The sequence below is a fragment of the Hypanus sabinus genome, chromosome 7, assembly GCF_030144855.1.
Source record: "Hypanus sabinus isolate sHypSab1 chromosome 7, sHypSab1.hap1, whole genome shotgun sequence".
In the NCBI taxonomy this organism is placed as follows: Eukaryota; Metazoa; Chordata; class Chondrichthyes; order Myliobatiformes; family Dasyatidae; genus Hypanus; species Hypanus sabinus.
In genome coordinates this window covers 64,248,650-64,267,576 of record NC_082712.1, presented here as the reverse complement: position 1 = coordinate 64,267,576, position 18,927 = coordinate 64,248,650, and the positions used below count along the sequence as shown (strand labels likewise).

General features: G+C 41.2%; 2 protein-coding genes across 7 annotated transcripts in view; one reads left to right on the top strand and one right to left on the bottom strand.

Annotated features, from left to right (window-relative positions):
* inip (ints3 and nabp interacting protein) overlaps positions 1 to 2,222 on the top strand; it is a 46,171-nt gene extending 43,949 nt beyond the window's left edge. For all 4 annotated transcript variants that reach the window (XM_059974854.1, XM_059974852.1, XM_059974856.1 and 1 more), the window contains one exon: positions 1 to 2,222. In XM_059974854.1, coding sequence (XP_059830837.1) covers positions 1 to 96 — 96 coding nt within the window. In that variant the 3' untranslated portion in view covers positions 97 to 2,222.
* LOC132396856 (uncharacterized protein KIAA1958) overlaps positions 1 to 18,927 on the bottom strand; it is a 176,539-nt gene that overhangs the window by 6,420 nt on the left and 151,192 nt on the right. The gene's annotated exons all lie outside the window — the stretch shown is intronic.

The following is an 18,927-nucleotide window of genomic DNA, read 5'->3' as shown; positions in this document are numbered from 1 at the left end:
CATGCACATGCACATTCATCAGGATATTTCATAACTCAAGACTCGGCTTTTGGAAATCTTATTCTTCCTGTTTTGCCTCGTTTGGAGCCAGAATAAGCACTCAAAAACAGTCTTGATTGTTGGAGAGGATTTTTCATAAATGAGACTATTTCTTGCACCTGAAAGAACGGCAATAAAGGGAAATTTAATTTCATCATTTGATGCTACTAGTGGACCATGATATATTATCTTGCAGATTTTGTGTATATGTGCAAGAGGGAAACAGATGCCCAATTTCTGCTTTCCAGTTCATTCATATGACTTTCCCTCATTTCTCATTACATTCACCAGCAGTGAAAGAAGTATTCTGTAAAGGTTTAACAGTGAACATGATCTTGGACATCAGGAACTTGTCAAATAATGAGGGTACTCACTTTGATAATCATCTGTCTACAAGTAAGTTAGTACATTATGTACTGCTTATGGGTTCATCATTATACTGAAAAAATATGGCCTCATTTGCCTAATGCTGCTAATACAAAATGGATTGGCCAAGCTCCTGCTTAGGCTGAGGAAACTTAAAAATGTATATTACTGAGAAAAGGTTTTTTGTAAGCATGCTTTAGAAATCTTGATTGTACTTCAATGCATTCTGTGTAGTTTAAGCTTGAAGTATGTGGCTATATAACTCAGATTTTGTGTTTTTTTTTGTTGAATGTCAGTTTTGTATCCACTGTTGTCAATATTATCATTCTTTATTTTAGTTGAGTTCTTGGATTTTGAGTGAAGTCACTCAGTTTTTAAGTGTTAAAAGCCCAGATATAGAACTACTCTTTCATTATGGTGGTGCAGTACCAACTTGTGTAATTGCTGTACTCCAAAAAAAGAATTGCAGTCACTAAACTAGACACTTATGACGTCTAATAATTACTTGATTGGAATGTGAGAAAGAGATGTTAAACTGTTAGTGGAAGCAATATCTATTCAGTGAACTCCTGGCCTTGTAAACAGTATGATACTAGATTGCATCTGGGCTTCAGTCTGTTTAAAATTCTCCAACTTGGGTGCTACATTTGGCCTTGGTTAAAGAGAGACTGGAAAAGCAGCCAAGATTCCACATTAAACCTGTGCTGGTACTGTGGCTTCAGGGCAAAATATAGAATTGGCTGTAGTGTTGCAATGGCAACTTGACAGATCCCAGACAGTAAACTGAACCTCAGCAAGGAATTAGATGGAAGAGGCAAACATTGTTCAATTAAAAGGTGGTGAGAAGGGCAGATTTTTCAACCAACTTGTTAGTTTTCTTTTTGAAAGTATTTAAAGCAGATAAACCTAACTTGATCCATCTTCCCATAAACTGATCAATCGCAAGTTTGTTGTGACAGTGAATTGTTTCCTCACCATCGCTTAAAGATGCATATGTGCCACAGTAACAGTTTTGGAGTCAGTATTGCACAAAATTAAAAGCACACATATTGGCCTGCTTCTCTGCACAAAGGACACAGCTCCATTTGCACACCTCATCTTACAACTATTGTGTATAACCTATTATTTATTTACCTTCCTCTTCTGTTCATACAAATATGAATCGGGAGCAGGAATAGGCCTTTCAAATCTGCTCTGCCACTTCACAAGCATGTAACCCAATATAAATCATTGTGCAAAACCGACTATTTTGAGGAACAATAAATTTGAATGCCTCTTGTATTTTGTGAACACAGAATTGTTCCATCAATCTACCAATGTTTTGAATGCAAATTGAATTAAACTTTGAAGGAAACCAATAGCAAAATAAGTGGCAATTCCTACAAGTGTCCAGAATAAACACACATTAATTTTCAAGTAATAAATTGTACTAAATATATGTAGCACAATGGAACTCTTTTTTAGTAACTAATCATATTATTTTGCGTAGTTTTATTTGATTTAACCATAATTTGAATGAGTGAATTCCTGTTTCTGTGTTTCCATTTATCTCGGGCATCAGGTGCATTACAGATTTTAAAAATATTGAAAGCCTTGAAGCTAAGCACAGAAAATTAATTATCTCCCAGGCCTAGGCAAGGATCCAAGAGTTTTATTACAAAAGGGTGATTTATTTCCAAGTAGGTATTTGGTCTATCTAACTGATCAATGTGATTCATTAAAACATTGATACATTTATCTGCCATTTGTATTTTGAAGAATATAATAAAATTACTGGTTATTTACAAAAAAATTAAAACTTGGTTTATATATCCGAATGTAGTGAGTTGTATTTTGTTTGTGCTGCTCTGTAAAAAAAAAGTTTTTGCGAGTGTTGCATTTCTGTCATCTAGGGGAGACCAAGAAGTTTGATAGTAACAGTGGTGAAAACAACAGCAAGAAGAATCATGTTATAGAGCAATAGAGCACAGATACAGGCCTTTGGCTTAATGCTGACCACAGTGCTCATCCAACCAGAACCGATTTCCTGCATTCGGCCCATGTCTCAATTACTTCCACAGAACAGTGTATTCTTGGCTTGGTTTTGTGAGAATTTTGAAAGTAAGGATTAGATGTTTTTGACGGATGGTGGGGTGTGTTTTGATAGGGAACAAAATGTTCAGAGATTGTGAGGAGGGAGAAGTTGGATTTGGAGTCAGCTTACTAGGGCATAGGAAATCACTGGTATTTTGTCTTTTTCACGTTTGTGGTATGGTGGGTGTGAATATCTTTACTTGAATTTGAAAATGTTTTGACAACTTCATTTTTGTTTTTGATGCACTTTCCATAATATCACAATTCTTATTACAGACAATCCTATCTGTGCCCACAAATGCAGTGAAATATGACTGCAGTACTTGAAATGGCATGTGCACGGTGCAGACCTTAATCCCAGCATTTATGAAAGAATGTTGATTATAATTTGAAGTCAGGGTAATATGTGACTTGGAAACCTGTACTTCCATACTTAAATAACTTTAAGGTTGTAACTTTCATCGTAGAGCCAGCAGCACAGAACAGCACTTCATCCTTAATCTATGACCTCTAGTTATAGTCTCTCCCAACCTCAGTGGAAAAGGCCTGCTTGCATTTACCCCATCTATACCTACCATAATTTTGTGTACCTCCAAATCTCCCCTCGTTCTTCTATGCTCTAAGGAATAAAATCCTAACCTAGTTGGTCTTACCCAATAACACAGGTCTACAAGTCCTGACAAAACCCTTTTTTCTCTAAATTTTCTCTATACCTTTTCAATCTTAGTGATTGTTTTCCTGTAGGTAGGTGCTACATATTAGGCCTACAAACATCTTGTATAACATCCCAACTCCTGCACTCACTACCTTGATTTATAAAGGTCAAAGTGCCAAAAGTTTTCTTTATGACCCTATCTACCCATGACACCGCTTTCAATTAATTATGGAGCTTTATTCCCAGATCCCTCCATTCTCCCACACTCCTCAGTGCCCTACCATTCACTGTGTAAGTGCTACTCTGGTTTGTCCTACCAAAGTGCAACACCACATTTGTCTGCATTAAATTCCATTCTGGCATTTTTCTAGCTGGTTCAGTTGCTGCTGAAAGCTTTGATAGCCTTCCAAACTGTCCACTGTGCCCCCATGTAATCTGCAAATTTGCAGATTATGTTTACCACCTTATCATCCAGATCAATGATATATAGTAGATGTCAAACAAAAATGGAACCCGCGCCAATTCCTGTGGCACCCCATTAGTCACAGGCCTCCAGTCAGAGAGACAACCATCTACTACCATAAGACATAGGAGCAGAATTAGGCTATTTGGCCCATCGAGTCCACTCTGCCATTTCTTAATGGCTCAGCCCCATTCTGCCTTCACCCTGCAACCTTACTAATCAAGAACCTATCAACTTCCATCTTAAATATATTTATGACCTAGTCTCTGCAGCAGCCTGTGGCAAAGAATTAACAGATTCATCACATCTGGCAAGGGAGGTTCCTCCTCATCGCCATTCTAAATGGGCTTCCATCTATTCCGAGGCTGTGCCCTCTGTTCCTAGACTCCCCTTCCATAGGAAACACTTGATCCACATTCACTCTACGTAGGCCTTTTAACATTCAATAGGTTTTAATGAGATCCCTCCTTATTCCAAGTTCTGGTGAGTAAAGGCCCAGAGCCATTAATCACTCACACGATAAGCCTTTCATGCCTGGAGTCATTATTGTGCAATCTCTCCAGAGTCAGCACCTCCTTTCTTAAATAGGAGTCCAGATCTGAGCACAGTACTCCAAGTGAGGCCTCACCAGTGCCCTTTGAAGTTTCAGCATTACATTCTTTCATATTCTAGTCCTCTCAATGAATGCTAACATTACATTCTCCTTCCTCATCACCAACCTGTCCTGCAAATTATCCTTTAGGGAATCCTGCATGTGGACTCCAGAGTCCCCTTGCAGCTCGGATTTTTTAACTACTTCTCCATTTAGAAATTAGTCCATGCTTTTACTCCTTCAAACGAAGTGCATGACCATACTGTCACGAAGGATGAACAGCTCTGATGGGCAGAAGGGTACGGAGTTGCCCATGTCCCCCTCCCCTGGGAGAATCACAAACTGTTACTGTTATCATGCTGCTCATGAGAGGGAATGAGAGAGAGACACAGATAAGAGGAAAACAAGTTGGAACATCTGCTGCTGATAACACCGGGGGGGGGGGGGGGGGGGGGGGGAGAGAGACCATATTATGACTCCTGTAAGACTTACGGCTCCGGAGAGGTCTGTTTACTTGGTACTATTCTGTTCATTAAAATTCCTCATTGGACAGCTGGAGTGGGCTGGTTTGATGGGCTAAGCCATTCAAAACTGATTGACACCTGAGACCCCGTGAGTAGGGATAAAAGTGAGGTCTGGGGTGACACCCCTCAGACACACCAGGAGATGCACCAAGAGACACACTAGTGAGCACTGCTTAAGTGTTGGAACCCACGAGAAAAGTGGGGCATCGGAGACCGAACGAAGGATCGGTCAATTTTAACTCACAGTTTTTGTAGCGAGGCCGGTGGGGGCTTGTGTGTGTGTCCACCCTTGCCTGGGTGACGAGTCCACCATAGAAGAATGGTCTAGCTAAAGGACAGAGGGATCATAACTGAATGGCCACAACAACACATCGACGGATCAAGAAAGTAAAGGAAGGTTTGAATGACTGTAGCTGTCACTGTTTGCTCGCCCTTTCTCTCTCTCTCTCCCCATCGACTCATCGATCAACGACTACCTCAGCCTGTATGAACTGAACTTTATATTCACATATGACAATTCATTATCTCCTAGACATCGACAGAGCTTGTTTATTATTATTATAATACCCACACTTTTAGGTTTAGTATTGCTAACGTGTATTATCTGTATATTTGTTGATATTGATTTGTGTATTTTTACTAATAAACACCGTTTTGAAATTAGTACCAGACTCCAACGGACACTTCTATCTTTGCTGGTAAGACACCCAGTTACGGGGTACGTAACAATACGCTTCCAGACACTGCACTCCATCTGTAACCACTGTTTTTTGTAGACCTTTTCATGCTTTGTCAATAGTGTTTCCAACCCAGGCCATGATACAAGCAGTCAGGGTACTCTCCACTGCGCATCTGTAGAAGTTAGTTAAGTTGTTAGATTACATGCTGAATCTGTGCAAACTTCTAAGAAAATAGAAAGCAATTCCCCTCTACCACCACTCTCCTCCGTCTAGCGGAATTAGTTCTTTCTCTCAATAATTTCTCCTTTGGCTCTTCCCACTTCCTCCAAACCAAGGGTGTAGCCATGGGCACCTGCATGGGTCCCAGTTATGCCTGCCTTTTTGTTGGCTTTGTGGAACAGTCCATGTTCCAACTCTATATGGGTATCCTTCCCCCTCTTTTCCTTCACTACATCGACGACTGCATTGGTGCTGCCTCCTGCACGCATGCTGAGCTCGTTGGCTTCATTAACTTTGCCTCCAACTTTCACCCTGCCCTCAAATTTACAGTCTATTTCTGACACCTCCCTCCCTTTTCTTGATCTTTCTGTCTCCATCTCTGGAGACGGCTTATCTATTGATATCTACCATAAGCCTACAGACTCTCATAGCTACCTACACTATTCCTCTTCCCACCCTGTCTCTTGCAAAAATGCTATCCCCTTCTCACAATTCCTCTGTCTCCGCCGCATCTGCTCTCAGGATGAGGCTTTTCATTCCAGGACGAAAGAGATGTCTTCCTTTTTTTTTAAAACAAAGGGGCTTCCCCTCTTCTGCCATCAACTCTGCTCTCAAATGCATCTCTCCCATTTCCCGCACACCTGCCCTCATCCCATCTGCCCACCGCCCCACTCGGGATAGGGTTCCCCTTGTCTTCACCTACCACCCCACCAGCCTCTGGGTCCAACGTATAATTCTCCGTAACTTCCACCACCTCCAACAGGATCCCACTACCAAGCACATCTTTCCCTCCCCCCCCTTTCTGCTTTTTGCAGGGATCACTCCCTACGTGACTCCCTTGTCCACTCGTCCCCCCTCCCCCGTCCCTCCCCACCAATCTCCTTCCTGGCACTTATCCTTGTAAGCGGAACAAGTGCTACACCTGCCCTTACACTTCCTCCCTCACCACCATTCCAGCTGAGGTGACACTTCACCTGTGAGTCGGCTGGTGTGGTATACTGCGTCCGGTGCTCCCGGTGTGGCCTTTTATATATTGGTGAGACTCGACGCAGACTGGGAGACCGTTTCGCTGAATACCTACGCTCGGTCTGTCAGAGAAAGTAGGATCTCCCAGTGGCCACACATTTTAATTCCACGTCCCATTCCCATTCTGATATGTCTATCCATGGCCTCCTCTACTGTCAAGATGAAGCCACACTCAGGTTGGAGGAACAACACCTTATATACTGGCTGGGTAGCCTCCAACCTGATGGCATGAACATTGACTTCTCTAACTTCTGTTAATGCCCCTCCTCCCCTTCTTACCCCATCACTGATATATTTAGTTTTCTCACCCCTCTTTTCTTTTTCTCTCTTTCTGCCCATCACTCTGCCTATTCTCCATCTCCCTCTGGTTCTCCCCTCCCCCTTTCTTTCTCCCTAGGCCTCCTGTCCCATGATCCTTTCCCTTCTCTAGCTCTGTATCCCTTTTGCCAATCACCTTTCCAGCTCTCAGCTTCACTCCACCCCCTCCGTCTCCTATCATTTCGCATTTCTGCCTCTCCCTCCGACTTTCAAATCTCTTACTATCTTTCCTTTCAGTTAGTCCTGACGAAGGGTCTCAGCCTGAAACGTCGACAGTGCTTCTCCCTATAGATGCTGCCTGGCCTGCTACATTCCACCAGTACTTTGTGTGTGTTGCAAGAAAATAGAGGCACTATTTTGCCTTCTCTGTAATGGCACTTACATGCTGGTCCCAGGACAGATCCTCCGATATGACAATGCCAAGGAATTTAAAGTTACGGACCCCTCCACCTCCAATCCCACTCAGCCATTTTTTAATGAAATTCCACTTTTATATGTCTGACCATATTCTGCAGTTGTTATGACGGGATTTAAATGCTATTTGTACAGTTTTCTTCTCTTACACACTGGTTAAACAGACAGTTGGTGCGGTCTTTCATTGATTATACAATGATTATGGACTTATTGAGTATGCCCTCAAGATAATGAATCAGGGATGTATATGGTGAGATAGATGTACTTTGAACTCTTTCAAGCTAGTTTTCAGCTAGTTAAGTGCCTGGTAGCCGAATTATTTTCTATCTTTAGATCATGCACAGATGCAACATGGCAATGGGAGTGAAAGGAAAGTGAGAAATATGGAATAATGTGGGAACTTGGAGTGAGGGTTACCAACAGTCCTGTATGACAAAAGACTGCGTGCGTTTGAAATCTCATTCAGTCACATATTAACATAAGATGCTGACTTTCCTGTGAAACGAACAGAGCAGGTGAAACTAGAAATGCTCAAGCCAACCACATTACTTGAAAAGAGCAGTCACTAATTACATGACTGTTTCCCTTGAATTATGTGTCCCACAGTGATGGTGGGGACTGGGATTGTGGTGAGATCAACAGCTCAGGATTTGGTACAATTTCAACTTTCCCTATTGGCAAGGTGTGAGGGCCCACCCTATGCTGGACCTGGATACTCAAGCAGGAACATAGGCCTCTCCTGTTGTCATGTTTGACACTATAGACACAGGAAAAGCCTCTTGTTCTAAATTATGGATTTGACTCAACAACTGAGAGTAATCCCTGTGTTCCCACATTCTTCATTAATATGGCTGCTTACCCATATTCTGGCTAAAGTAGGAGAAAGTTTGGACGTATCATCTTGTATCATTTAATGTTCCATATAAATGCTGGAATTGATCACATTCAATCTAATTGCTGCAGCAACAGGTTCCTCTATTACCATATTTTTTATTTCATGACATAAACCTGGGTAGTACAGTTAGAGCTGCTGCCTCAAAGTTCTAGTGAGCTCAGTTCAAATCTGTCTTTTGGTGTTGTCCAAGTAGAGTCTGTTTTCTATAGTAACCAATATCATGTCACTCTGCTGCCAAAGATTTTCAGCCCCTCAGACAGAATATTAAAGAACTGGAGCTGCAACTCAATGACGTATGGCTCATAAGGGAAACTGAGGAGATGATAGCTATGAGTTAGAGAGAGATAGTCACCCCTAGGCTGCGGAAGGCAGGTGAATGGGTTACTGTCAGGAGAGGGAAGGGAAATAGGCAGTTGTTACAGAGTACGCTTGTAGCCATTCCCCTCAATAACAAGTAAACCATTTTGGATAATGGGGTGGGAATGGAAGTGACCAGGCCTTGGGCACTGAGTCTGGCACCGTACCTCAGAAGGGAAGGGGCCAGGAGAGGAAAGCTGTGGCAATAGGAGAGTCTGTGTTGAGACTGCTACTTTTTACACTGTATGTCAATGATTTGGCTGATGAAATTGATGGCTTTGAGGCCAGGTTTGCAGATAATACAAAGATAGGAGGAGGGGCTATAGAACGACTTGGGCAGATTAGGAGAATGGACAAGAACGTAACAGATGGAATACAGTGTCAGGAGCTGTATGGTCATGCACTTTGTAGAAGGAATAAAAGCATTTTTTCTAAACGGAGAATTTTTTTTAAAAAGAGGTGCAAAAGGATTTGGGAGTCCTCGTTTTTTGCAGGTTGAATCAGTGGTGAGAAAGGTAAGTGCAATGTTAGCATTCATTTTAGGAGGACCAGAATATAAAAACAAGAGTGTAATGCTCAAACTGTATAAAGCACTGGAAGTATTGGGAGCAATTTTGGGCCCCTTATTTAAGAAAGGAGGTGCTGACATTGGAGGGTGTTCAGAGGTTTATGAGAATAATTCCAGGAAAGAAAGGGTTATCACATGAGCAGCAATTGAAGGCTATGGGCCTGTAATCCTGGAATTTAGAAGAATGAGGGATTTCATTGAGAACTATCGAATGCTGCAAGGCCTAGATGGAGTGGATGTGAAGAGGAGGTTTCCTTTGGTAGGTCAGTCTAGAACCAGAGGGCACAACCTCAGAATAGAGGGATGTCCATTTATAGGAGAGATGAGGAGGAATTTCTTTAGCCAAAGGGTGATGAGTGTGGAATTCACTGCCACAGGCAACTGTGGAGACTAGGTCACTGGGTGCATTTAAGGTGGGCATGTAAAGTAATGAGGAGAAGGCAGGAGAATGGGGTTGAGAGGGAAATGGAACAGCCATGATGAAATGGTGGAGCAGACTCAATGGGGTGAATGGCCCAATTCTATTCCTATGTCTATATGCGGTCTTGTGCCATGTATTACTCTGAAAACACTTGCTGTAATTCTTTCATTGAACATTTCATTGATAACATTAGCAATAATAAAACCAAAGAAATATATACCAAATCCAGTCATAATGAGTGCCATTAAGTATTATTATTACTAGCTAGAAAAGTGCTTTAAAAATATATGGGAGAACTTTTATGAAGTCAGATTTTCATAAGTCAGTTCGTTCCTAACTTGAGCAGCTCCAGTCTATACTCAAATTAGAATGGTTGAATGGTTCAATACTGGAGAATATATCTTCAGGGATTTATTACACTACAATCTGTCCCTTATGTGAGTATAAAAGATCTCCTGGGGGGGGGGGGGGCAGAGAAGCTGGATTTAGTACAAAAAGCCTTCCATAACCTCAGGATGTGCCTGAGAGTTTTAAAGCCATTATTGTAACATGGTCACCAGTGGCATAAAGCAAGATCTCATAAATATCAATGTGATAAGATCTGGTGTTTTCAATAGTGCTGAAAGATGAATATGGTTGAAAATGCAGGAGATTTCATAATATCTTGGCCAACCCACAGCCATCAAAATAGATTATTGTTCATTGGACAAAAAGCATTCTGGGATGTTCCAAGGACATGAAAGGGGATTATATAAAAGCATTCTTTCCTCCTGGCATAGCTCTAATAACAGCAGTCAACAACAGAATGAGCAAGTTTCCTCTGTTCTACTTCCATTCATCCTTAGGATCTGTTACGAAATTGAGGGAAATTTTGCGGAGCTAAATATAAGTAGGTCATGTGCTTGTGACCCATGACACTTGCTTGTTGCTTGCACTGGCTCCTCTCAGGTAGGATGACTTACAGTTTTTTGCAGGACAAAAATAAGATTTTCTATAAAATGTATTATGTTAAAGTTATTATAACAATATATAAAAGTTGTCATATTATCATAATTATTAAGAAACTGTTAGCCAAGTGGTGGCAAAATGTTCCACCTTAAAGAGACATACACATAGAACAACTATTTGTTTCACGCTAGTCAAACTGCATGACTAATTTCAGTGGCATCGAATAGATGGATAACACCTATTATCCAAAGTGTTCCCACCCATCTGCTGCAATAGACACAATGTTTTCTCTCCACAGAGATGGGTTCAACCATCTGAGGTGAAAGAGGCACTGTTGTGTTCCTTCTCCCCCACACATATGTACAGACCATGTGAGATCCTTGGTGATGTGTATGCTGCAGAACATAAAGCTGTTCACCCTCTCAACCCCAGATCCATTGATGTCTTTCTCCATTCCTCCTGTAATCCACAACCAGCTCCTTTGTTTTCACGACATTGAGGGAGAGGTTGTTTTCTTGACACCACTGTGTCAGAGTGATGACTTCTTCTCTGTGGGCTGCCTTGTTATTACCTGAGATTAGGCCAATCAGTGTAGTGTCGTCAGCAAATTTTATTAGCATATTGGAGCTGTGGATATACAGAGAGTATATATGATATACAATCATGGATATACAGAGAGTAAAGGAGGGGGCTTGGAGTCAACTCTTGATTAACCTCAATTGTATGTTATACTTGATTTCTTAATACTAATATACTAACCCAATCAAATTATACTGTTATAAATTAACTCTCCTCCTATTTCCCCTTTTGCCTGGGCTGAATATTTTGCGGAAAGAGCTTTGAGATTTTCACTGTCCCTTGTGTGAAGCTATGCTTCCAAACATAATAGGTTGCATCTTAAGATAATGCTGCTTTGTTCTCGGTTCCACCATCAGAAGTTATATGACTCCCTTTAATTATCTGAAATCATCACTTATTCATCAACACTGAAGGGAAGTCAAGCCTGACCTATGAAATAAAATAATTAAAATATTCAGCAGAATTGATTGGGAAATGGTTTTGGGGAACTCAAATTCAGGTGTATGTCTCAATTCTATGAAATTTGACAGTCTTTTTTGCAAACAGCTCTGATATTGAGTTAATAACATCAAATTACTTTTTAAATTTTAAATCAGATTGGTGCATTTTCATTAACCAAGGGTTTTACAGGTCTCAAGTTAGACCATGGATAAAAATGAATGACAGAATAAATGGTCTCCTGTTCCTTTCTACTTGTGTTCTTCTTAATTTAACCCTATTAGTCCTGGAATGATTAGACTGCACCTCAGATACTTTGTTTCCGTAGTAAACATATCTTTAGAAATACACAACAAACAGAATTGAATCCAGTCCCCTACATAAACCAAGATTTACTTAACTGTTACATAGCCATTTAAGTTTCCACAATTGGTGGAAATTGTGGTGTATTTAATTTTTAGTATTATTTGAGTAATGTAAATATATTGTTTGATTAAGCATTCGATTACGGGTTATATGTAAAAGTATGTGGACTGCCACCAGGTCATACGTGTGCACCTTACTAAAAGGAAAGCGGAGTGCAGACACGTTTATCCTTGGGCTCCCGTGTTTTCTCTGAATTAGTTTTATATTTTAGAGTTACAAAAGATAATAGAGGCAACGAGTAAGTTTTAAAACAAATCTGAGACAACTACCTACCTGTTGGAGCACAACACATCTTTCTTTGCAAGAGGAGAGAGAAGTTCAAGTGTAAAAAAAGTGCACCATGTGTCTCTTTGGAAGAGGAAGGGAGGCGGTTGAGTTACAAAAAAGGTTAGAAAACAGCAAATTAACGTATTCATAAACAGTGAGTACTGGATGATAATAATAAATAAAATAAAGCAGAAATGGCTGACTGCATTGGAAAGGTAGACATATTTAATTGCACAACAGATTACCGGAATATGTAGACTAAATGAATTGAGCAGCATTTTGAAGCAAATGAAATAACCGATGCAAAGAGAGTAAACACGAGGAAATCTGCAGATGCTGGAAATTCAAACAACACACACAAAATGCTGGTAGAACACAGCAGGCCAGGCAGCAGCTATAAGGAGAAGCGCTGTCGACGTTTTGGGCCGAGACCCTGACGAACATCAACAGTGCTTCTCCTTATAGATGCTGCCTGGCCTGCTGTGTTCCACCAGCATTTTGTGGATGCAACAAGAGTGTCAGTTTTGCTCGGTGTAATAGGTGCAAATGCACACAATTTGCTTAAAAGTTTAACAGCTTGAATCAAACCAGCCAAAATGAGCTTTGCTGAATTGTGAAAGTAGTGCAGGACCATTTAAAACTCAAACCATTGCTGATTGCAGAACACTTTAGATTTCATAAGCAGAATCAAAAACAAGGCGAGCCTATTTTGACGCATGTGGCTGAATTGAAGAGATTGTCTTAACATTGTCAGTTCAGCGATAGGCTTCATGATGCACTGAGAGATTGTTTAGTGGAATATTTCATGAAACCATTCAAAAATGACTCCTAACTGAAGCACAACTTACATTTAGAAGAGCAGTTGAACCCTTCTATCAATGGAAACAGCAGCCATAGACACAATTGAGATGCAGTCAGGAATGAAAGTGAGCGTGAACAAAATTGTGATGTCCAAACAGAACCCTGCCTGGCTGTACAAACTATGTTATTGTTGTGGTAGGGACACATACACCAGACCATTGTAGGGTTAAGGGCAAAACTTGCAGAAAATGCAACAAAATAGGACACATACAAAGAGCATGTTGAGTAGACAAAAATAAATGGACTGTACAGGGAAGAGAAAAAGAAAAAAAATTCAAGTTTCAATTTTAGAAAGGGCACTAATCTGCATGATGTTGATGAAAAATCTGATAATGTTGAGAGCAGCCACAAGACTGAATAGCCTTGAGATTTATGATGTGAAAACTAACAGGAGATAAGCAATATGTATTACACCAGAAGTGAGTGACAAATTAATTAAGATGGCAATGAACACTGACTCGGCTGTTTCAGTCATTCCACAATATGAGTTGGAATGCCATGTCAAAGATGCTCAACTATCTTTCCTGTAGATATCCAAATAAGAACCTATGCTGGAGAAAAGTTAATTCCTGTGGGAATGACATTTGTAGTAGTGGAATACAACAACCAACAAACCACTTTGGGCTTGAATGTAGTTAAAAACTGAAAGGCCAGAATTGTGTGGATATAATTGGCTGATACAACTACAACTTGACTGGAGATCCATCCACCATTTGCATGCCACATCCTCTGCAATAAAGTCAACTGAAAGCAAATTAAGAAAGGTACTGGATGACGCCAGAGCAGTGTTCAAGGATGGCATTGGAAAAATCAAATTTATCAAGGGTAAAATAATGTTAAAGGAAAATGCCACACCCATGTTTTACAAAGTTATAAAATCTGTAATAAAAAGAAAAGCCAGTGAGCTTGAACGCATGGATGCTGAAGGAATTGTTTCCAAGGTTGAGGTTAGCCTGGCACAGCTTGAGCAATTTTGCAGAAAGGAATGGGCAAACCTTGCCCCATCATGTTGTGCAAAGCTAATAGAGAGTTCTGGCTGTAACAGCAGCAAGAGGTGGTTCAACTAAGTACTGAGCAAAGGGGTGTAATACTTCTAAATTGCCAGCATTTCAGTTTTTCAATTTTTAGTTTTTCATTCTTTACAATTTTCCCTAATTTTGGGGTCTACTGTGGAAAATAAAGGAGCATGTGATGTATAATTAAAAATTATTACTCATATGTTATTATGCATGTATATAATAGAGAACTTCAGTTCCCAGTGGGCAATGTGGGCAGTGCTCCCAGAACTGGAAGCTTCAATGGTGAGCTGATTACACAACACATACTCAGTGTTGAACAGAGTTCAGTAATAAAAATGTTCTAGCGTTTACCCACGCCCAGTTTGTCTTTATCAAGAACAAATATAACATGGCATCAGAGGTTCGTGTGAGATCTAAACACGGAGAGTAAATTGTTACGAATGTGCCACAACTCTGAGGGGCCGAAGGGTACAAAGTAGCCCCCTCCTTTTTGAGAATCACAAGATCACTATTAATTCAGGTCTGGGACCCAGGAAATGAGAGAGAATCCACAAGGTTTGGAATGTGTCCTGGCCTCAGCGAAAACAAAACCCCTGATAACGGCTATTGTCTCTTGGAGATGGAATTGTGTATTGAGTACTGTACTATTCATTGAAACCCCTCAGGGGACGACCAGAGTGGGCTGGTTGAGGGATTGCATCATCCCAACCTGATTGATATCTGAGACCCCGTAGGTAAGGATAAAAGATGGTCTGGGGAACAACCCCTTTAGACGCACCAGGAGAAACGCTGGAAAACCAGTGACAGCGTTTTATAGCGAACGCCGGTGAGGGCCCGTGTGCGTCCTCCCTTGCCAGGGTAGCGGGCTCATCACGGAAGAACGGCTTAATTAAAGGAGAGGCCACAAGTGAACGGCCTCACCAATGGGAATTCTGACAGATCAAAATCATAAAAAGGAAAGCCGGCAAGTTTCTAAAAATCTCTCTCTCTCCAACCAAAAGGCTGCAGCCTGAATGAACTGAGTGACTTTTATATTTCCATTGGACAATACATTATCCCCTAGGCAATGATAGAGCTATTTCTTATTGATTATTACTATACCTGCACTTTTAGATTTAGTATTGACGATGTATATTATCTGTATATTTGCATTGATATTATTTTTGTGTCTTTTTACTAATAAATACGATTAAAAATAGTATCATCAGACTTCAACAGACTTCTCTATCTTTGCTGGTAAGTGACCCAGTTACGGGATTCACAACAAAATGAATACTGTGAGTGACTGAGAAAGAGACAGAGAGAAGCAAGTGTTCCAGAAGTTCACCAGATTCACCAAGAAATTCAGGTGAGAGGCTGAGAGTTGCCTTTATGCACAAGCTAAGCCTTTCACAAAAAGCTCAACCTGATGAAAAGCATTTTCATAGTGTCTTCACAGACCAAAGATGACCACACAACACTCACGGAAGAATATGCAAAAGTCTTTGAGGGGCTTGGATGCTTACCTGGGTGTACACAATATTTATATAGATGAGGCAATGGTTCCTGTTGTCCATGCATACCGGAAAGTTCTGTTTGCTCTTAGAGACAAACTCAAACAAGAACCAGCACGCATGGAACAGATAAATGTCATGCAGAAAATTGAAGAACCAACAGATTGGGTGAGCTCACTGGTCATTGTGCAAAAGAAAAATTGAGCACTGTGGATATGTCTAGACCCAGGAGATCTCAATAAAGACATTCGCGGTTGGGGGAGCATTTTAAGTTGCCTGAATGAGAGGAGATCATGTCCCATTTTGCAGGTGCCAAATGATTAAGCAAGTTTGACGCGTCCTCTGGGTTTTGGCAGATTAAGCTAGAGGAGGCAAGTTTAACACACACAGGGAAGATATAGCTTTCTTCGGCAACCATATGGGGTTCTGTCTGCACCAGAAGTTTACCATAAAACCATCCACGTGATCGTTGAGGGCATATGTATTGTCAAGAGCATGATGAATGACATAGTCAACTGGGGTCCACCAAGGAGAACATGATGCACAACTGAGACAGCTACTTAACATGACACTGAATGTCAATTTGAAATTAAATAAATAAAAATGTGAGTCTGGTGTTTAGACGCTAACTTTCATAGAAATGTCATATCTGAAGGAGGAGTGAAGCCTGGCCCAAGAAAGATGTCAGTCATTGAAAACATGGAGAGGCCCCAAAACAAAGAGGTGAGTCGTTTCTTGGGGATGGTGACTTACCTAGCCAAGTTCATCCCTCGACTGTCTACTGTATCACCATTTAGGTCACTCCTTGAGCAGCATAATAAGTGGATTTGGTCTCACAAGCAAGAAGAGTATTTCTAGAATTAAAGTTCCCGTGTTAAAGATTTATGATCCAGAAAGGTGTACTGGGGCCTCAGCTGATGTGTGCCAGTATGGCCTTAAAGCAGTACTACTGCAGCAGCATGATGACACATGGTAACCTGCAGCCGATGCATCAAGGGCTTTAACAAGTGTGGAAACCAACTATGCACAGATAGAGAAAGAGATTCTCATCATATCTATGCAAAAGGTTCCATCAGTACCTCTATGTAACTCTACTGCATGAGGATACAGTGCTGTTGATAATGCTGCAGAAATATGACATGAAGATGATCTACCCACCCTGAAAATATATGTTCGCTGCTGATGTGTTATCTCGAGCAGTCAACAAGAAAGAAAGGAGTGGCCAAGAGATTAATTCTGATAAACAGGCCTCTGTCGACATGGTTGTCACCTTCATTCCAGGGTCTCCTAATAGAACAGAGCAGATTAGGAAAGCACCAGGGACAGATGAAAGTACTCAAGGAGACAATACAGAACGAATGGCCAGCAACTATGGATGACTGTCCAATGTGTATTCGGAATTATTGGGCACGCAGAGATTACTGACAGTAGTGGAAGAAATGGTCTTCAAAGTGAGTGGGCTTGTGAATCCAGTGTTGCTATGCAAGGAAATGCTCCGGAAGATACATGAGGGGCTTCTTGGTGAGGTAAAGTGTAAATGTAGTGCTCATGCAGTGATACTGGCTGAAAATTAATTGAGATATCAGCCAGATCACTGCTTCATGTGAAATATGCCTGTCCTACAGACCAAAGCAGCAAGCAGAACCGCTTACACCACACCTGTGCGAGATGGGCCGTACTTCAAAATCGGAATGGATTTGTTTGATGGTAATGGGAAGAGTCATATTGTTGTAACAGACTACTTTTCCCAATTTCCCAAAGGTTGCAACGCTGTGATCTAATCCATCAAAGCAGTCATCACCTTCCTGAAAGCTGTCTTTGTGAGGTGTGGAGTTCCATGTGAAGTTGTATCAGACAATGGTTCACAATTTGAGCTGTGAATTTGAGTCCTTTGCCAACGATTCGAGGGTTTCACATGTAACTATATAACCGTATAACTAAGCCCATAGCACCCAAAATCTAATGGCCTAGCAGAGAGTTTGGTCAAGGCAGTGAAAGGCCTCATGAAAAAGGTGCTTGATGGACAAGAGGATTTCCACAAAAGTCTAACAATTTACAGGAGTGCGCCACTGCAGAATGGCCTTTCTCCAGCCCAAATGCTGATAGATTGACGGATATGCACTAACCTCCCAGTGCATCGAAACTAAAGGAGCACACAAGGTCAAATTGGCTAAGGTGAAAGGGAAATACAAACAGAAACAGTATCACAACAAGACTGCGAAAAGCCCACCAGTCCTGAAGCCTGGATATCAAGTGAGAGTCCAAGTTCACGATTCTGGCACGTGGTCTATGCCAGGATATGTGCAAGAGGAAGTTGCTCCATATTCTCACCAGATCCAGATGGATCAAGGGCCACGTCAGAGAAGGAACAACCACAAGCTCCAACCCATAGCTGTGACACATCACCTGTCAGTACACCAAAGGGGCCTGCAAATGTAAAATAAATGAGCATGCTGACCAGAGTTCCCAGAAAGACAAAAATTAAAAAGCCAAATGCATGCAATACACCTGTGGAAACAAATAGCAGACAAGAAAGGATCATTAAACCACCTCAGTGATGAATCTGTGCTGTGGGACTCCATTTCTGTGAAAAGCAAAAGGAAGGTTTATAGCAAGTGGCGGACAATAAACATTGTTTAATGCTATGTAAATTTTCCATAACAGTTTACAGAAGTATTGGATAATTGCATTTGCTTTATTACTGCCAGTGAACAATTTGTCTTGCATACTGTTCATACAGATCAAATCATTACAATGAGGGGAAAGCAGAATAAAGTGTAACAGCTACAGAGAAAGTGCAGTACAGGAAGACTGGAGAAAAAAAGATGAGAAGTCAGGGTAAGAAGGTGGGAGAAGGAGAGGAAGTAGTACAAAGTGATATTGGGAGAGAGGGAGGGGAGGAGTCCACGGCCTCCTTCACTGCCACAATGAGGCCACACTCAGGTTGAGGAGCACCACCTTATATTTAACACAAAGTACACTGCAGATGCTGTGGTCAAATCAACACGTACAAAAGCACATTTCAATGGAAGCTACCCGACCTGCTGAGTTCGTCCAGCTTTTGTACACCTTATACTTTGTCTGGGTAGCCTCCAACCTGATGACATGAACATAGATTTCTCAAATTTCCAGTAATTGCCCTCCCCTTTCATGTTTCCCTCTCTCACCTCATCTCCTTACCTGCCAATCACCTCCCTCTGGTGCTCCTCCCCTTCGATTTCTTCCATGGTTTTCTACTGTCTCCTGTCAGATTCCCCCTTCTCCAGCCCTTTATTTCTTTCAAAAT